Here is a 17,393-nt window from a genome sequence, read left to right on the forward strand (position 1 = left end):
TTTTTTCTTTACTGGTAGAGAATTAGCCTCATCATCCCTCATGTTCCAACACAGATCAAATATTATTTAGGCAGCACCTCCTCTCAGGTATAGTTTGAGTGCAAAACCGATCCTTTATATTCACACAGCAAAATGTCTCTCTCTGTCTTATAGGGTCACTACCGAAGCCCCAGATCACTGTGAGTCCTGGACCAGAGGTCAGGTGGGGAGAGAGAGTTGAGATCACCTGCATGATGATCACGGAGCACCTGGGAGGAACGTTTGTCCTGCAGCAGACCCCCGGAACCTACAGGCAGGAGAAGTACACGGACAACGAGGCCGCGGTCTTCATCATCCCCAAAGTGGACTACAGCCACAAGGGCTCGTACCACTGTGAATACCGGAAGAGACTGGCCACGCAAAACATCGAGTTCCCCCTGGGTGAAACAGCGGAGCTCTCTGTCACAGGTCAGAGGTCACCTGCTTCTCTGCTTTGTTTTGCTATAGCATCACACATTGTTTAGCTCAGCGCGGTTCCCTGACTCTTTCAACTTGGGACACAAAAGAGCATTTATGTCAGGTGTAAAGGAGCAACTTGGACACTCAGGCATGAAGGAAGCATGAGTTCAAGTCCGTTGCTCTCCCCATGTCCCCCATATATGGGGACTAGGTTGGCGGAGGGTGTGTAGAGCCCAGGATCACATTAGATGATTGACACAGGGGTGAAAAATGGGTTACAAAATCGTGGGATAAAAAATGATCAAAAGAGCATTTATTTATTTATTTTTTAGGGGCACTAGCCCCTCCTATATAGAGCTTTTGTCCCCACACGTCTCAATATTTGCCATTGACAATTAAAGGAGACATTAGGTCAAATGTCTGCCAAATATATGACGTAAATGTAACCAACCAATCACATAAATTCAGTTGTTCATGAGATGATGTATAATGATAAGAGGGCCCCCGTGTGGGGTTATTATTTTTTAACTCTCCTCTCTTGTCTCTGTCTCTGTTTCCCTTCAGTGATGTTGGAAACGGTCCCAGCATCTCCCTGACCTCTCCTCTCTTGTCTCTGTCTCTGTTCCCCTTCAGTGATGTTGGAAACGGTCCCAGCATCTCCCTGACCTCTCCTCTCTTGTCTCTGTCTCTGTTTCCCTTCAGTGATGTTGGAAACGGTCCCAGCGCCTCCCTGACCTCTCCTCTCTTGTCTCTGTCTCTGTTCCCCTTCAGTGATGTTGGAAACGGTCCCAGCGCCTCCCTGACCTCTCCTCTCTTGTCTCTGTTTCCCTTCAGTGATGTTGGAAACGGTCCCAGCGCCTCCCTGACCTCTCCTCTCTTGTCTCTGTTTCCCTTCAGTGATGTTGGAAACGGTCCCAGCGCCTCCCTGACCTCTCCTCTCTTGTCTCTGTTCCCCTTCAGTGATGTTGGAAACGGTCCCAGCATCTCCCTGACCTCTCCTCTCTTGTCTCTGTCTCTGTTCCCCTTCAGTGATGTTGGAAACGGTCCCAGCATCTCCCTGACCTCTCCTCTCTTGTCTCTGTCTCTGTTCCCCTTCAGTGATGTTGGAAACGGTCCCAGCATCTCCCTGACCTCTCCTCTCTTGTCTCTGTCTCTGTTCCCCTTCAGTGATGTTGGAAACGGTCCCAGCATCTCCCTGACCTCTCCTCTCTTGTCTCTGTCTCTGTTCCCCTTCAGTGATGTTGGAAACGGTCCCAGCATCTCCCTGACCTCTCCTCTCTTGTCTCTGTCTCTGTTTCCCTTCAGTGATGTTGGAAACGGCCAGCATCTCCCTGACCTCTCCTCTCTTGTCTCTGTCTCTGTTTCCCTTCAGTGATGTTGGAAACACCCAGCATCTCCCTGACCTCTCCTCTCTTGTCTCTGTCTCTGTTTCCCTTCAGTGATGTTGGAAACGGTCCCAGCGTCTCCCTGACCTCTCCTCTCTTGTCTCTGTCTCTGTTTCCCTTCAGTGATGTTGGAAACGGTCCCAGCATCTCCCTGACCTCTCCTCTCTTGTCTCTGTCTCTGTTTCCCTTCAGTGATGTTGTAAACGGTCCCAGCATCTCCCTGACCTCTCCTCTCTTGTCTCTGTCTCTGTTTCCCTTCAGTGATGTTGGAAACACCCAGCATCTCCCTGACCTCTCCTCTCTTGTCTCTGTCTCTGTTTCCCTTCAGTGATGTTGGAAACACCCAGCATCTCCCTGACCTCTCCCCACGCCATGGTGATCTTCAGCCCCGACAACCTGGAGGTCAACCAGGGCAGCAGCTTCTCCATCACCTGCTCCATCCACTCCCAGTACGTCGGAGGCTTCTTCTACCTGACCACGTCCAAGTCCAACGTCTCCGAGCCCAAGCCGGTGTTCAGCCACTCCGTCTTCCTGCTGGCCTACTTCGATTTCCCCGCGGTAGAATATAAAGACCAGGGGGAATACCGGTGTGTCTACGGGGTCAACATCTCCGCGCTGACCTTCCGCTCGGAACCCTCCAAGTCGCTCAGAATCACAGTGATAGGTGAGAAGAAGAATATTCTGTGATTAAAGTCATTTATGTCCTCTTTAGTTTGAACCGAATTCTACTTGATGTCACTGATTTGGGGCATGGGTCCAAAAAGAATGAATCCATTTAAAACAAATTATCACATTGGGCGAAGATGCAACGCAATGAGAGCTTGATACATTAAGCTCAACACCTACTGTGTACTCAACTGCCTGGGACCTCAAGCGGTCTCAAATGCAGAATAAAATAATGGACCTTGATATGAAAAAAACCCACTGTTATCTATAAATTATAATAATAGTTTTGTCAGCTCTATTATTATTATTATTATTATTATTATTTATTATTTATTTTGGTTCTGTAAACCAATAGGGTAAGCAATTATAAGCTTCTAGCTTCAGCCTATACCTTTTGGGGCCACTCAAGTGTCTGTATAATGTATTATGTATTGTTATACATGTGAAAGGTTCGAAATAAACTAAACTAAACTAAACTAAACTAAACTAAACTAAACTACTTCATTCACTGAATGGATGTCCCCCTCCATGCAGCGTCCTCCGTCTCCCCAGCCGTCTCAGGGGTTCTGGGTGGGCTGCTGGTCTTGCTGCTGCTGCTGGGAGGTGCCTACCTGCTCTGGAGAAAGAGACACCAGATTGGACGTGAGTAATATATTGGCACATTATATACTTTGTCGTCATAAACCACATTGTTCAAAATAACAGATTTCCCTTTATTGGGGAGCAGCATGCTCAAATGGAGAAGTATACATTTGACGTCATATAGATCAGAGATGCAAAAACAAATCCGATTTTTTTTTTTGTGTTATACAAGTTGGGATATGTTTCTTTCTACTCTGTGGCCATCGTATAGACTAGGGTGTCGCAGTCCCACAGCTCCGCCCCCTTTTATGACGACAAGGAAGACAATTTCCAATTATTTTTTCTCATAGACTTTTCATAAAGTATTTCTTTAAAGACCTGTAAGCCTCGGTCAAAGCCAACTCGGATCGTGACAACAAATTTAAAAAATGGGCTGAACAAATAATAAAAAAATATATAAACTATATTAAAAAAAGTGTAGTACCCTGCCGTTTTTTTCCCCTCTTTCTAATTATTATTAGAATTATTACTTCTAATTATTGTCACCATCCGAGTTGGCTTTGACCGACTACTTACTTACTACTTTCTTACTACTCTTTTTGTTGCTAACTCTTAGTGAAGCAAATCTTTCTTCCCGTTTTCTTTTGTCATGTTCATGTTTGTTCTGTTCACTCTTCAGGTGCGTCGGTTAGGTTTAGTAGCAGAGTTGGAGAGCTGAGAGAAGCTGGTAAAGAAGACACAGGAGCTAATAAAGGACACGTGGCGTTTGATGGAAGGTATGGAAAAATAAATAAAAAGTAGCAGACATTATGAACTTTGCGTGCGTGCGTGCGTGCGTGCGTGCGTGTGCACACGGTAAATACGATTGGGAAAATTAACTAATAGACCTGCAATCAGGAGATCATGAAGTGACACATTTAAGAAAATAATTGTTCTAATCTAATTGCGAACGCATGCAGTGAGCACTTACTATGAGACCTAGCAGATCATGTCTGTGCGTGTGTCCGTGTGTCCCCCCTTTGTGCCCATATATGGAGCTGAGTGATTTGTTTGTGATTTATGCAACACACTCCATATTTGGACGTATAGCTGCTTTGGGGACTCCTTATATGGTTATGGCTAAGTTAAAAACTTAACTTAAATAAATAATAACTTAAAAATAAATCTTTAAAAAACCCAAATATGTACGAGCTGCGTTTGCTTCCCGCGTTTGCGTGTCTTACTGGTATTATCCCTTGTCATTTTTAGGGACTTCAATTCCATCGTGAATGATCAAGGAAACAACCTGGAGGATAAGAGCAGTGATGCTGATTCTGGTAACACCGTGGATCGGAACGACGGCCGGTTAGAAGACCTGACCGGGCGAGTGTGTTACGAGCTCGAACCTCTCATTCACGATGACCTCTCATGACCAGTGGTGGACAGAAGTACTCAACACCAGTACCTGAGAGCAGTGCCGGTTCTAGGCCTTTAGTGGCCCCAAGCAACATAATATAATGTGCCCCCCAAGGACAAGGACATTTTCATGGCAAATTTACAGATTTTTCCAGAAAAATCTGTAAATTTGCCATGAAAATGCTTCAATCTGGTGCACTTTGAGATCAAAATTAAGAAACTGGGGCCAGTAGCCCATGTAAGGGATAGGGGGATACATAAAAATAAAAATAAAAAATCTTCTCCCTGTGACGTGGCCCCCTCAGTGGTTGTGGCCCCAAGCGACCGCTTGGTTCGCCTTATGCCTAGAACCGGCCCTGCCTGAGAGTCTGGATCCAGTGGCGTGCACAGACATTTAGAGGGGCAGGTGCTCAAGTGAAGAAAAAAAAGAGCACCTTGTGCAGCGCGTGGAACCGGCCGGTTGCCTTTAATAATATAGTGTGAGATTTATAGATTTTGGGGCCTAAATGATATATTAGAAGCTTTTCTTTTTCATCAAGAATTGATCAATGTCACCATGGTCCACTTACTGTACAGTGTACACTGTACAAAAACTGAAAAGAAAAGGGCACATTGCCAAAAGGGCAAGGTGCTCTAGCACCCCCTAGTGTATATATCTGTGCACGCCACTGTCTAGATCTATACTCCTGGTCAAATACTACTCCACTACTACAAGTGAAAGTTGCTCTGTCAAATATGTACTTGAGTTAAAGTATACTGGAATATTTGCTTTAAAGAAAATACTTACAGTAAGTATTCAAAAAGTACATGCTGTTAAAAGTTTAAAAGGACAAGTGTTTCAAATGTACAAATTACAAAGTGCATTTTGTTTTTGTTTTATATCAATGCGTTGCTGTATTTAAATTTAGACATTTTCCAATCAAAGGTTTTCTAGAAAAGTTAATTAATAATAGTGAAAGTATGTTCATCATAGAGCTTAAGTGGATAATTCAAAAATGTTGAGTCAAAGTACAATATTGACATTTGCCTTTAGCAACTTTAGTCGACAACAAACAAAACCTAGGATAGAACAGAAGTAGTGTCTCATTGATTAAGGTACAATTCACAATTCAATCAATAGTATGTGCAAGAATGTCATTGTATATATCGTAGTCTGCTAGAGAGGACACATTGAATCAAACAACAAACGTAATTTATTGTGATCTCCTTCGCAGTGACTAACAGCTATAGCTAGCTTAAATGTTCAAATATTTTATTAACTCTTTATTTATATAGCACATTTCATGCCAGTGCGCATTAAACAGATCGAACACTTAAAGTACTGAAAGTAAAAGTACTCATATTGCAGAATGTCCCATTTCACAAGTTCAAAATGTGTACAAAATCTATTGAAAATAGCAGATCTACAAGCTCACAATGCGTCGCGTTGCAAGTAACGCATTGTGAGCTTGTAGATCTGCTATTTTCAAATGTATAGGGTTGAAGTGGTTAATGTATGTTTTCTAATCAAAATTGAAATCGCCAAAGTAACTAAAGTTTTCAAATGATTGTAGTGGAGTAAAAGTAAAAATGTTGGCTCCGAGATGTAGTGGAGTAGAAGTAAAAATACTGGAAATTGTTAATACTCAAGTATACCTCAAATACCTCAAAGTTGTACTTAAGTAAAAGTACTTATTTTCCACCATTGATAAACAAACTACAGTAAATTGGCTGTATTCCTCTGCCAACACTATGTGACTATAATCTGTCAATATTTGCCAATTCCACGTGCATGTCATAATTTAACCAAAATTACTTACAGTACCTTTGATGAATTAGTGCTTTTCATGCTTGTTATTGAAGACAATGTTTTTGTTTAATAAAATGTTGTGTGCATGTGGTTCATTTAGAGAGCTTTTTCTTTTTTATAATGTGCTGAAGAAACACACAACCTCATTGTGACGAATTTAACTAATGATAACAGGAACCATGCTGGAGGACGGCCTCGGTGACTCCATTGGCTGTACTGTACTGTACTGTATTCACTGTACTGTACAGACTACTGTATTCACACACCGGCCATTTTTCTTGAGGATGTGTCGAACTCAAATATTTGCTTGGTGTACTTAATAGTCTCTGAATTAGTCATGGTGAATGGTCATAGTCATTAATCATGGGTATGTTTTGGGTGTGACCTGAAGGGCGCACGCACGCTTTCTGGCTTCATGTCTTCCTGACTTTTCTTCCACCCTGCAATGCACCACCTGACCACACCCCATCTTAAGAACAAGAACAAAGATCTATGGATGCAGATACATATGGGGGCGCTGGGCGTGAAAAGTATTGTGACAACTGTTTCGGTTGTGGTCATCTGTGTGTGTGTGTGTGTGTGTGTGTGTGTGTGTGTGTGTGTGTGTGTGTGTGTGTGTGTGTGTGTGTGCGCGCGCGTGCCCTGCGTGCGTGTGCAAAATGTCATATTGGCTTGGCAAAACTGCAGTTTCTTCAGTGTGAAATGTGACAATTATGGATAAAACATATCATGTATAAACTTGATCAAAAACTACCTAGTAACTAAGACACAATGTTTATCGTGGTAGATCATGACTGTGCAAGTCTCCCAAAGCATCCTTTCATCACAGTTGCTTAAATGGGAAGATCAGACTCTATAGACAAAGAAACTGTTAACCACACTGATTACAGGGGTTGTGTCACTATAAGACTGAAGTGTCAGAGGTGTGTATTTTGAGGTGTGTACGACTGTACGCGTGTGTGTGTGTGTGTGTGTGTGTGTGTGTGTGTGCGTGCGTGTGTGAGAGAGAGACACACTGTATTAACCATTCTGCTGACGTTAAAAGACAGAAAAAACTGGAACACAATTTGATTGATTTAACTTAATCAAACACTCTGCTAGCCTCACCCATTCATACTGTATGTAAACGCTCCCTATACTGTGTAACGGTTTGACTTTTGGGGTGCCAGTTAGGCAAATTGCCTAACACAATCAGTCGTGTTTAGGACAAACTGCTTATTTTTTAACCACATGATTTTAATCAACTGACAACTGACAAAGTGACAATACACTTTTTCAAGTGTTTCAATAGACAGGATTCCCCAATGCATATACAATTCTGGCCCAAGACAGGGACAGTGCTAGTGCAGCGCTACTTAAAACCTCCTATCAAACCCAAGACCACTGAGACCAAAGAACTGACCTGAGGTGACGGCTAAAAAGACCAAAGAACGCCACGACCCCCCCACCAAGGACCCCTAAAAATCATGCAGTTGGAGAATAAGCAAGTTGAGATGGAAGCAATAACAGAAGCCTCAAAGAACACTGGGATCAGACAAATCAATGCAAGACAAATTCACCCAGTTGGAGAAAAGTCAGTTGAAGATAGAGATAGAGTGGTAGACAGACCACAACAAAACCTAGACCACCGTTTGAAATCCACTTCTGCTTTGGCAACGTAAACGTACATTTTCTCATGCCAATAAAAAAGTTGAATTGAATTGAATTGAATTGAATTGAATTGAATTTTAACAGAGAGAGAGGCTGTGGGTGTGGCAGGTGCAGCATATTCAAGCATGCGTTTAACAACCAACGGGTTGCAACAGGAGTGTCAGTCAGCTAAGAGGGTGTGTCCACCAGGTAAGCCATGTCCAAACCTGCTCACCTTGTCTACGGCTGGGAAAAGCATATCCTAGTCCTACCCACCCAGCATTCTGGATACTTTGCATTCTCTCTCTCTCTGTCTCTGTCTCTCTGTCTCTGTCTCTCTCTCTCTCTCTCTCTCTCTCACACACACACACACACACATCCTATATTCACAGGAACACAGCAGTGTGTCTACAGGAGAGCCCTTGGCTTAGGGAATCTGAAGTTTATAGACAAGAGAATATCAGATATGCCTGTCCTAGTGTATTACACCAGCGTGAGTGGCTCCACAGAGGTACAGTACTCTTCAGTTCTCCACTCTTATACCTGCATGTTGTTGTTGCATAACCGTTTGTGAAATCACAGCTATTTCAGTAGGAGTTGTAAGTTGTGTTATTGACCAAGTGTTCTACTACGAGATGTGGAAGTGAGTGCATTTTAACTGTGATTTTAACTGTGATTGTGGGATTGATTACACTGAATGCATTATTATTATTACATTGAATTCATGCAGACATGGAAAGCTACAGTAGCACCTTTTGTCACATTTATGAAAAACTGGACTTTTATTATCCCGTGGTCTCACAGTCAAGCTTCACATACAGAAAACAATCAGCCTTTTTTTCAAGTAGTGACATGTCGTTGCAGTCTCTCTCCCTTATCCTTTTTTAATAGAGAATGAAATGGTTTACTCCACTCTGAATGAATAAACAAACCTCTCTATTCTCCAGATAAAGAGCCAACAGCAAAGAATCTTCATGGTCCTGGATGGAAAGAAGATTCAATACGAGGCTGTGGACATTGCTCAGGATTCAGCCGACAAGGATGAGATGAGGCGGAAGGCGGGGAACCCCACCGCTCTGCCCCCTCAAATATGCAATGGGGACACTTTCTGTGGGGTAGGTCTTACGACTCACACAATATAATAACCCAAGTTAGTATTTTATAGTCATATCGTTTTTGAGTAAGGACAAAATCCAATTTGTTATCACATTTTGCCCAGAAAAAAGGTATGAGAATAGATTTAGAATGTGGCCTTTTAGCAGATGTTCTTATAATATCCAGAGCCGCTTAGTTATAAGTTATAAGTGCAAAATCTGAGCAAATGACATGACTGAACCCTAGTCAACAAACAACTGGGTAAATGGTAGAGTGGATACCGGCAAAAATCTGTCGAAACAACATGGAATCAAATTAGCATTATTCTTCAAAATAACAAAACACATTTTGTAGATCTGCATCTATATCATCTATCAAAAAGATGACAGGTTCTCATTTTAACATTATGTCCTTGAGTATGTGTGTCTACTCTGTGTGGTGTAGTTCATTCTTAAACAAATCACCAAAAAAGTATTCATAAGTCTAAGTAAGTAATGTAGAGAAAGTCGTACAAGGCAAATTACCAATGTAACACAGTTTTAGGATCTCCTACTGTAACTATGGGTAAATCATTTACGTCATTTAAGTTGTAAATTATCATGCAGAAACATTAACATCCTGTTTTGAATCGATGGGTGTGGACCCAGGGAATAAATTATAATTGTAAATTGTAAATGTTTAGTGCGCGCACACACACACACACACACACACACACACACACACACACACACACACACACACACACACACACACACACACACACACACACACACAGGAATAATAAAATAATAATTTATTAGGAGCCTTCTTATCATGTAGGCAACATGTTTGACATGTTTGACTAGGATGTGACCCTTTAATGTTTAATCGATACAGGGAGAGAGTATAATTGTATCATTAAAGCCGCATTTAACCTGTTCCGTGTTAAACTTTATTGTGAAAAGCACTTTGGTCAATCTCGATTTGTTTTAAATGTGCTATATAAATAAAGCTTGATTTGATTTTATTTGAAACTCACTATTAGCTTTTGCAGTCTATAATAATAAATAATCTCATGCCCCTCCCTAAATCCTTGTGCTCTGCAATGCTTTGCAGGAGCAGTGAGAAAGCATTCATATATGGCTCTATTTTCGTCCATGCTAAACCCCTTATCCCTAAACTACTTTGCCTAAACATTTTTGAATACCAGGTAGTTAAAATAGCCAATCTACAAGCTCACAACGTGTTGATGTAGATTGGTTATTTTAACTATTCAAAAATGTTTTTCAAAATAGTAAAAAAATAAAAAAGGATGAAAATAGAGCTCATAGAGTGTAAAGTTTCAATATCGGCATGATAGATTTATTAATTTATATCATTATATTACAGCATGTGGTGGACTAATGAAATCTCTCATATCTTCTCTTTATTTTTCGTCTCTCTAGGACTTCACGGCGTTTCAGAATGCCGTGGAGATGGAGGTTGTAGATGAATTCCTCAAGATATGATAAGAAGAGGACAACCCAGATCACCATCTAGCTCCTTTTGATGACACAATCAAGCACTATAGGCCTACTGTACTTCACGTATGACAAATAGCAATAGCCGATCTCTGCCATATATATATGAGAGTGTGTGTGTGTGTGTGTGTGTGTGTGTGTGTGTGTGTGTGTGTGTGTGTGTGTGTGTCTGTGTGCGCGTACATGCGTGCACATTGGGTTAATGTGGTTTTATAAATTATAAATATGCTGAAAAGAAGAATTGAATGTCATATTTCTTTCATTTTTTTTAAATGGAGTGAGTTGTCACAGATGTGTGTGCATTAGGTCTACATTTGTTAAGTTTACACTAATTAAAATAAGGCTGTACAGGCTTTTATTAAAGAATGTGTGGCCACATCTAGATCTAGTTTAGTGATTATGACATGCATAATTATATGGTCTGTTTTTGGTCATGGAAAATGTGTTTTTTTCAAATAAAGTTATTGCAGTTATTAGACATGCAGTCTGTTGTCATGTTGTTTTGTTTAATGTATAATGGTCCTATGGAAATGAGTGCAGGCAGGCCTATGGGATCCCTCTGCCAACCAACATGAGTTGACACCAACAAAAATGCATTTAGGTGAATGAAAAAGTAGCACAAAACATAATGTTTCACAAATAAACACAGAACTCATCATCGTTAATACAATGTAATATGTATCCTAGGCTAGTTGTAGGCTGGTTCACCATTTATGATTAAGAAAGGCATACAATAATTTAAAAATACAATTGGCAAGAATATGAATAAAGCCATCCCTATTAAACACAGAGAGAGAGAGAGAGAGAGAGAGAGAGAGAGAGAGAGAGAGAGAGAGAGAGAGAAAGTGAGAAATGTTTATAATGAATAAAACGTCTGTCCCTTACAAAATGTTTTGATGAATTGAAAAAGGTCCACTCACAGTTAACAGTTTTTGTATTGAGTTCTACTTGAAATGTACTGTAATTCTGCAAACTGTTATAATAATAATAATAATAAATCAATCAATCAATCAAAAAGCTAACCTCCTTTATGATGAATTCCTGTTCTGTTCTTTGACTATAAGTAAAACACTGTAAAGTGTAATGCTTAATTAGGTCGTCCACTCACAGTTAACAGTCTTTGTATTGAGTTTGTGCTTGAAATGTACTGTAATTCTGCAAACTGACTGTTAATAAATATTTCAATCAATCAATTAGACTAGAGCATTTATTCTCAGGATATTATGCTCAACAAAAGCAAGGTGTTTTCAGACATTGGATAATGCAAATTAAACAAATATATATGCTTATAAACATGGGAAAGGGAGCTTTCATAATTTGTTGAAACAGACCTGATTTCTTTCTCCAATGTCCACATTAACACAGCATGTTCCATCTGAGCTTTAATATAGGTCTACTTTCTGGGAGTTAGTGAAAATACTGCCATACATGTAGGCTATAGCCCAGAGTTTATTGTTACATTAAATTGAACATAAATCAACCTCGTCTCGCCAGAGCTGTATGGCATTTAATCATTGGGGTATTTATGGACAGGCAGAATAATGGACCCACTGTGGGTCTGGTTAAAGCAATGTCGCTGACTGATGACGTCCTCTTTTATCCGCTGTCTGTGGACGTTTCGGTCGGTTTCTTTACCCTCGCATGCAATCTAGTTGATTTTAACATCATCCTTCATTAAAAATGTGCCACAGTAGTCCATTCACAATGTATACTAACTGTTCTTTCATTTGCGATCTTTATTGCAGAATTTTAGTACCATCCATCATTAATCTACAATGGCCGAGGAAGGGTGAGCACGACCGTCATAATATGCGCACTATTTCACTGAAAGTTGGGAATGAAGCGCGTGTCGTTCACAATGTTCTATAAAGTGTAATCTCTAGTGTGTGTGTGTGTGTGTGTGTTCTCCGGTCACCCAATATGTGGCGAATATTGTCATGTAAATGTATGAATATCTGGTTCTCTAGTATATTAAATAAATTCGGATCCCAGGTGCAGTTCGGCTAAGCTAATGGTCATTGGTCATCATGGTTAACTATTTTTTTTTATCGGCGATTGACCACTGCACAAAAGGTTATTTTCTGTTTACGTTGACCATGTGCTCGCAACCCAAGTGAGTTGTGACAGTTGTCTGTAGCAACATGATGCATCACTTTGCTCTCGCTTTAGTTTATAATGTACAATAGGAATGTACAATCCGACCACACCAGCCACTGCTACTGAGCCAGTGATGTTTAGCATCTAACTTTACTTAATGCAGTTTCAAGCATGTTTCATGCTGTGCTGAGCACCCCCGAATTAATTTGATGTAGGCTATTTGGCTTACAGAGTGTGGGACCCCCATCTGACTATATACCATACGATTAGAAGATTTGTGGCGTTCAAATGTTTTAAACTAGATAGTTATCAAATGGCAGGTGTTTTTATGCTACTGGTATATTAACTTATTTCTGGGAAACCAAGGTTGTGACAGTAGTTATATTATATTTAGGCTCCCTCTACTGAAGCACAGTGAGGACAAGTGCCTTTTTTACCCAATTTCTGTTTGAGATGTGTCAAACTGAGTTTAGTGCTTTTTCAATTCCACTGTTTGACTCTGGGAAGAATGGACTAATGGGGAATGTGAAATAAACAATAGATCCCACTTTGAGAAACACTGGTTTAGAATATAACTTAATGATTAATTTGTTTGTCCCACATATATTTGCTACAGATGTTTAATGATCGTTTGTGTCCTACCCTAGCGTTGCTGCTGGAGGTGTGATGGATGTCAACACGGCACTCCCAGAAGTGCTGAAGACCGCACTCATCCATGATGGTCTGGCTCGCGGCATCCGCGAGGCAGCCAAGGCTCTGGACAAGTATGTTAATTGTTAACTGCCCCTTTTATGTCGTTATTTCTGTTTGTTTTGTTTGTTTTTATGGTTGTGACAATGGTTGATCAGTTGATGTATCACTGATGATATTTAGGCTCCCTCTACTGAAGACACAGTGAGGACAAATGCCTTGTTGTTACCCAATGTCTGTCTGAGATGTGTCAAACTGTTCTATGTGTTGTCTGGGGGAGACCTGAGCTTGATCCTTGTTAATGTAGCTAATTCCTGTCCTTATTATTTAATTTTTTTAGACGCCAGGCCCACCTCTGCGTCCTTGCGGCCAACTGTGATGAGCCCATGTACGTCAAGCTGGTGGAGGCCCTCTGTGCCGAGCATCAGATCAACCTGATCAAGGTAATGACAAAGCTCTGTCCAGATGAAATTAGTACAAGACCACGTCTGTAATGCGACATACCAAAGCCTACACAGGTTATGCAGTCGACGCGCTGTGATTGACAGCCTAAACATAACCCTAACCTGAGTAAAACTATACCTAAACCTTAACCTCTGTAAACGTTAACTTGCCCAGGGGCGTGGTTATAAGCACAACCCATGTAGGAATTGGTATGTAGTGTCTGTATTGTTTTACTCTGGTGAGTAACCACGTGGTGTAATGGCGTACCATGGCAGTGACTGTCTAAACATTGTTTGCGCTATTATTACCAGGACCGTGCACGTACAGGAAAAGAGACCGCATGGAAAGATGCAACGGCTTTAGATCCAGTTCAAGATATAAAGACCAAACTCTGCTCGGTTAAAGCTGACTCTACTGCACTCATACATGGGCTCGTTAACCCTGCCTATGAACAAATGGACTTTAAATGCAGTTTAATGCACTATCCGGAATATATGGCTAATGGCTTCATAAGAGCCAGGATGTAGGTGCACATCTTTGTTCATGTCGTGTGTGCCTGCACGTGTGGGATCCTGAGCATTAGTCCGACATGCGCTCCTCCCGTGCTTGCGGTTATGGTTGAGTAACACCGGGGCTCCACCGGGCGCGCCAGCGTCGCGGCTCTGTCAGGGAATGTTCCCTTTTTATTATTTTTTATCCCACGATTTTGTAACTCATTTTTCACCCCTGTGTCAATCATCTAATGTGATCCTGGGCTCTACACACCCTCCACCAACCTAGTCCCCATATATGGGGGACAAGGGGAGAGCAACGGACTTGAACTCATGCTTCCTTCATGCCTGAGTGTCCAAGTTGCTCCTTTGCACCTGACAGGGGGGAGTTTCCCTGGTTGGACGTAGCGCGTGGAAGGAACACGTTATTCCAACCAGTTCCTTTCCCCTCCAGGAATGTTCCCTTTTTAATCGATGAAGGGTGGCTCCACTGCCCGCGTTGCGTGACTGCATTAAAATTACCCCCGGTTAATTTTTGACGCACGCGACAGACGCACCGCGCCCGGTGGAGCCCCGGTGTTAGGGTTTGAGGTAGGCCGTTCACTTGACTTATATTATCACTTCAGAACAGAAGTGGGCCAGTGAAGGCATTCATTTAAATGATGGTGCCACCGGAAAAGTGGGACCCAGAGCAACACTACCCACCACTTTTTTATATGCAATAATTTAGAATTAACATTTGATTTTATATGTACGTCGTATGTAAATGAGGGGAAACTTTCTTTCCCTTTTACAGTAAGCTAATATTTCTACAGAAATTGCTACATCATAACCTGTATATCCTCATTTTGGGGCTACACAAAGTGAAGGGTAATCTATATAGAAATCTGTAACGCGCTCTGTGTGTGTGGGGACCTTAAAGGTCCTGAAAATACCAGTTTATTTGACCTTCAGTTGTCTTTTCTTCTGTTCAGGTGGATGACAACAAGAAGCTCGGTGAATGGGTTGGTCTGTGCAAGATCGACCGCGAGGGAAAACCCCGCAAGGTGGTTGGCTGCAGTTGTGTCGTGATCAAGGTAAACGGATGCTCTGGGTGTGAACTGGACTAGAGATGATGATGATCCTGTTTAACCCATTCTGACCTGAGATCAGATTCATACGAGGTTTCCACTGGACACACACTGGTCTGATTAACCCATTCTGACCTGAGATCAGATTCTAAAAATGTCAGTCGTTCTTAGATTTTTCAAAAATAGCAGACCTACAAGCTCGTAGCGCGCCACTCGGTGGCGCGCTATGAGCTTGTAGATCTGCTATTTTTCAGTAGCTAAAGCATAACATGATGCTAACACCAAAACGGGTTCCCGTTCAGAATGGGTTAAGAAGGTTTATTAACAGCGGTGTGGCCGTGACATAGGACTTATATTGAATGAAATTGTTGACCATTGTTTGGTTAAATTTAAGATTAATTAATTAAGCCTACTGATCCGCTGGTACCCTCTGTGCCATGCATCCTTCTGAAATAATTGCTGTACTGACTGGATAAGAGTCGGTCATCTACCCAGTGGTCCAGTAGTGTCTTGGTCTAATCTTGTAATTTGTTTTTGTCTTAAATTTTTCGTGTTCTTCACCACTTGACTGTTCTAATAATGCCCTGTTTTCTCTAGGATTATGGCAAGGAGTCTCAAGCCAAGGACGTGATTGAAGAATACTTCAAAGCCAAGAAATGAGGTGTCAATAAAGATGTGGGAGTAAAGCTACTGCCTCATGTGTTTATTTTTATTCTCATATTGAATTAATGCATTTTGTGCTGGTCAGGTCAACTCCAGTACGTGGCTGGTTTAAATGCATTTTATAACCTGTCAAGGTATATGTATGACTTGATGCAAGACCATGGGGAAATATCTTGATTAAGTTTATTTCTTTTTACTCTGCGTCTTATAAAACTATTGGTACTTTGGCTACGTGTGTGTGTGTGTGTGGGGCCACCTACTTGTGTAACCACAACTGGTAATTTTTTACCAAGATTGTTGTGGTCTGATCACAGGCTGAGGTTTAACATTTTCTTAAATGCACATTTCATTGTAATTGTACCATAGTTTTTACATTGAGGTAAAAGATTAATGCTTTTCATACTGCAAGTAATGCTCAAGTTGAGCTGGCTAATGTCCAGATAAACGTAAGGGACTTGATTTATTCATTTTTTTTTACTACAGAGGTAAGATATTTGATGCTGGATAGTTCAATTCAAAGGAGCTTTATTGGCATGAGAAATGTGTCGAAGATATAACGGTAAAACACAAAAATGGGGAAAGTATATAGTCGGAGCCTTCAACTAAATGTCATACAAAACCTCAGTTTTAAGATGTGTTTAAAGGTCGCAGTTCTTAATGGAAATTAGTATTGCGTTCATATATGTTAACACTTAAGTAAAGGGCCTTATGACTCCTGGTCTGGTGTACAGTTCAACATTGCATTATTTTATCAACTGTTGATTACAAATATGAAATGCACACCGTATATATCATGCTGTGAGTAGGCCATAAAATATCTTCTCACTTCCCTGTCCTGCCAGCTGCATGTTGAATATTTGTTCTGTATTTATAGATCCTATCTAATACCGTGTCCTTATCAACTCTTTTGTGAACCTATTTTATCGGTTGTGTAAAACGTCTTGAACAAATTAATACAATTCTAGAAAAGTGTCAACTAAGGCCCTATGGTTTTCACATGACTTGTGGGTTTATACTGCCATCTAGTGATGATTCATTACTTTATTCTATTGAATCAAGCCCATTCCAGTCTTCAGAGTTGCTCATTTTTGATTGGAGACTTATGAAGGAAAGATTATGAATCTGTTGTGGAGACAGTGTATACCAGGGGTGCCCACACTTTCTTGACATGAGAGCTACTTTCAAAATGACCAGCTCAACAAGATCTACCCGCTGAAAGAAACATACCATTGTTGAAAATAGTTTATGTACCTGAGGGGGATTTGGAATAGTGGAACTGGTGTATAATAAGACCAATGCACTTGGAATGGGAAATGGAATGGGTAGGTCTATACATTTATCTGTATTTAATTTGTAATGCTGACGTTTTTATGCACAGCAACTCTTAAACAAAATATTGCATTGTGGTTTGAGCTGACAGGCCCTTTTGATGTCATTTAAGTCACTTTAATTCAAGTGGC

General features: G+C 41.0%; 3 protein-coding genes across 3 annotated transcripts in view; 2 read left to right on the forward strand and 1 right to left on the reverse strand.

Moving 5' to 3' along the window:
• ccm2 (CCM2 scaffold protein) overlaps positions 1 to 17,393 on the reverse strand; it is a 421,717-nt gene that overhangs the window by 332,605 nt on the left and 71,719 nt on the right. The window lies entirely within an intron of this gene.
• On the forward strand, positions 8,239 to 10,636 carry LOC308333745 (SH3 domain-binding glutamic acid-rich-like protein 3). Its single transcript, XM_080790217.1, has 3 exons — positions 8,239 to 8,395; positions 8,832 to 8,999; positions 10,404 to 10,636. Exons 1-3 carry the CDS (start codon positions 8,351 to 8,353, stop codon positions 10,464 to 10,466), a joined length of 276 nt encoding a protein of 91 aa, XP_080646343.1. The 5' UTR covers positions 8,239 to 8,350; the 3' UTR covers positions 10,467 to 10,636.
• On the forward strand, positions 12,045 to 15,956 carry rps12 (ribosomal protein S12). Its single transcript, XM_080790830.1, has 6 exons — positions 12,045 to 12,099; positions 12,224 to 12,267; positions 13,223 to 13,339; positions 13,606 to 13,708; positions 15,175 to 15,276; positions 15,868 to 15,956. Exons 2-6 carry the CDS (start codon positions 12,254 to 12,256, stop codon positions 15,928 to 15,930), a joined length of 399 nt encoding a protein of 132 aa, XP_080646956.1. The 5' UTR covers positions 12,045 to 12,099; positions 12,224 to 12,253; the 3' UTR covers positions 15,931 to 15,956.

Source organism: Protomyctophum bolini, assembly GCF_963924005.1.
Source record: "Protomyctophum bolini genome assembly, chromosome: 19".
NCBI lineage: Eukaryota > Metazoa > Chordata > Actinopteri > Myctophiformes > Myctophidae > Protomyctophum > Protomyctophum bolini.